General features: G+C 74.4%; 1 protein-coding gene across 1 annotated transcript in view; it reads left to right on the top strand.

Moving 5' to 3' along the window:
- Window positions 1-4: 4 nt before the first annotated feature.
- The window catches only part of CD38 (CD38 molecule), a gene marked incomplete at its 5' end in the record, with an annotated part of 96,188 nt that continues 95,793 nt past the window's right edge, over window positions 5-399 (top strand). Inside the window, one exon of the mRNA XM_006144904.3 lies at window positions 5-255. Coding sequence (XP_006144966.2) covers window positions 5-255 — 251 coding nt within the window. The remainder of the gene's footprint in view (window positions 256-399) is intronic.

The following is a 399-nucleotide window of genomic DNA, read 5'->3' as shown; positions in this document are numbered from 1 at the left end:
GTTCCCCGCCTTGGCGGTGGCGAAGCCGGGGTCGGAGGACAAGCCCCTCTGCCGGAGAGCCAGGAAAGCCTGGATAGGCGCGGGCCTCCTGGTCGCGACTGCAGCCACGGTGGTCGTCGTGGTGGTGGTGGTGGTGAAGGGGCTCCCGCGGCCGGATCCCCCGGAGTGGAGCGCGCAGGGCAGCACCCCGCACCTCGCCGACATCGTCCTGGGGCGCTGCTTCGGCTACACTCAGCTCCTGCGCCCCGAGCTGCGGTAAGTCGGCGCCCGGCTCGCAGCCCGCACGGAGTGCGCGGAGCCGTCCGGGCCGTAAACCGGGCGTCTTCTCCCCCGACCCCTGGTCGTCCGCGGGGACGCCGAGCGGAGCGGCCCGGGCTCGGTTCCGCGCTGGGAGGAGCC

This window comes from Tupaia chinensis, unplaced genomic scaffold, assembly GCF_000334495.1.
Source record: "Tupaia chinensis unplaced genomic scaffold, TupChi_1.0 Scaffold000138_1, whole genome shotgun sequence".
Lineage (NCBI taxonomy): Eukaryota > Metazoa > Chordata > Mammalia > Scandentia > Tupaiidae > Tupaia > Tupaia belangeri.
This window is presented reverse-complemented; position numbering and strand designations above follow the sequence as displayed.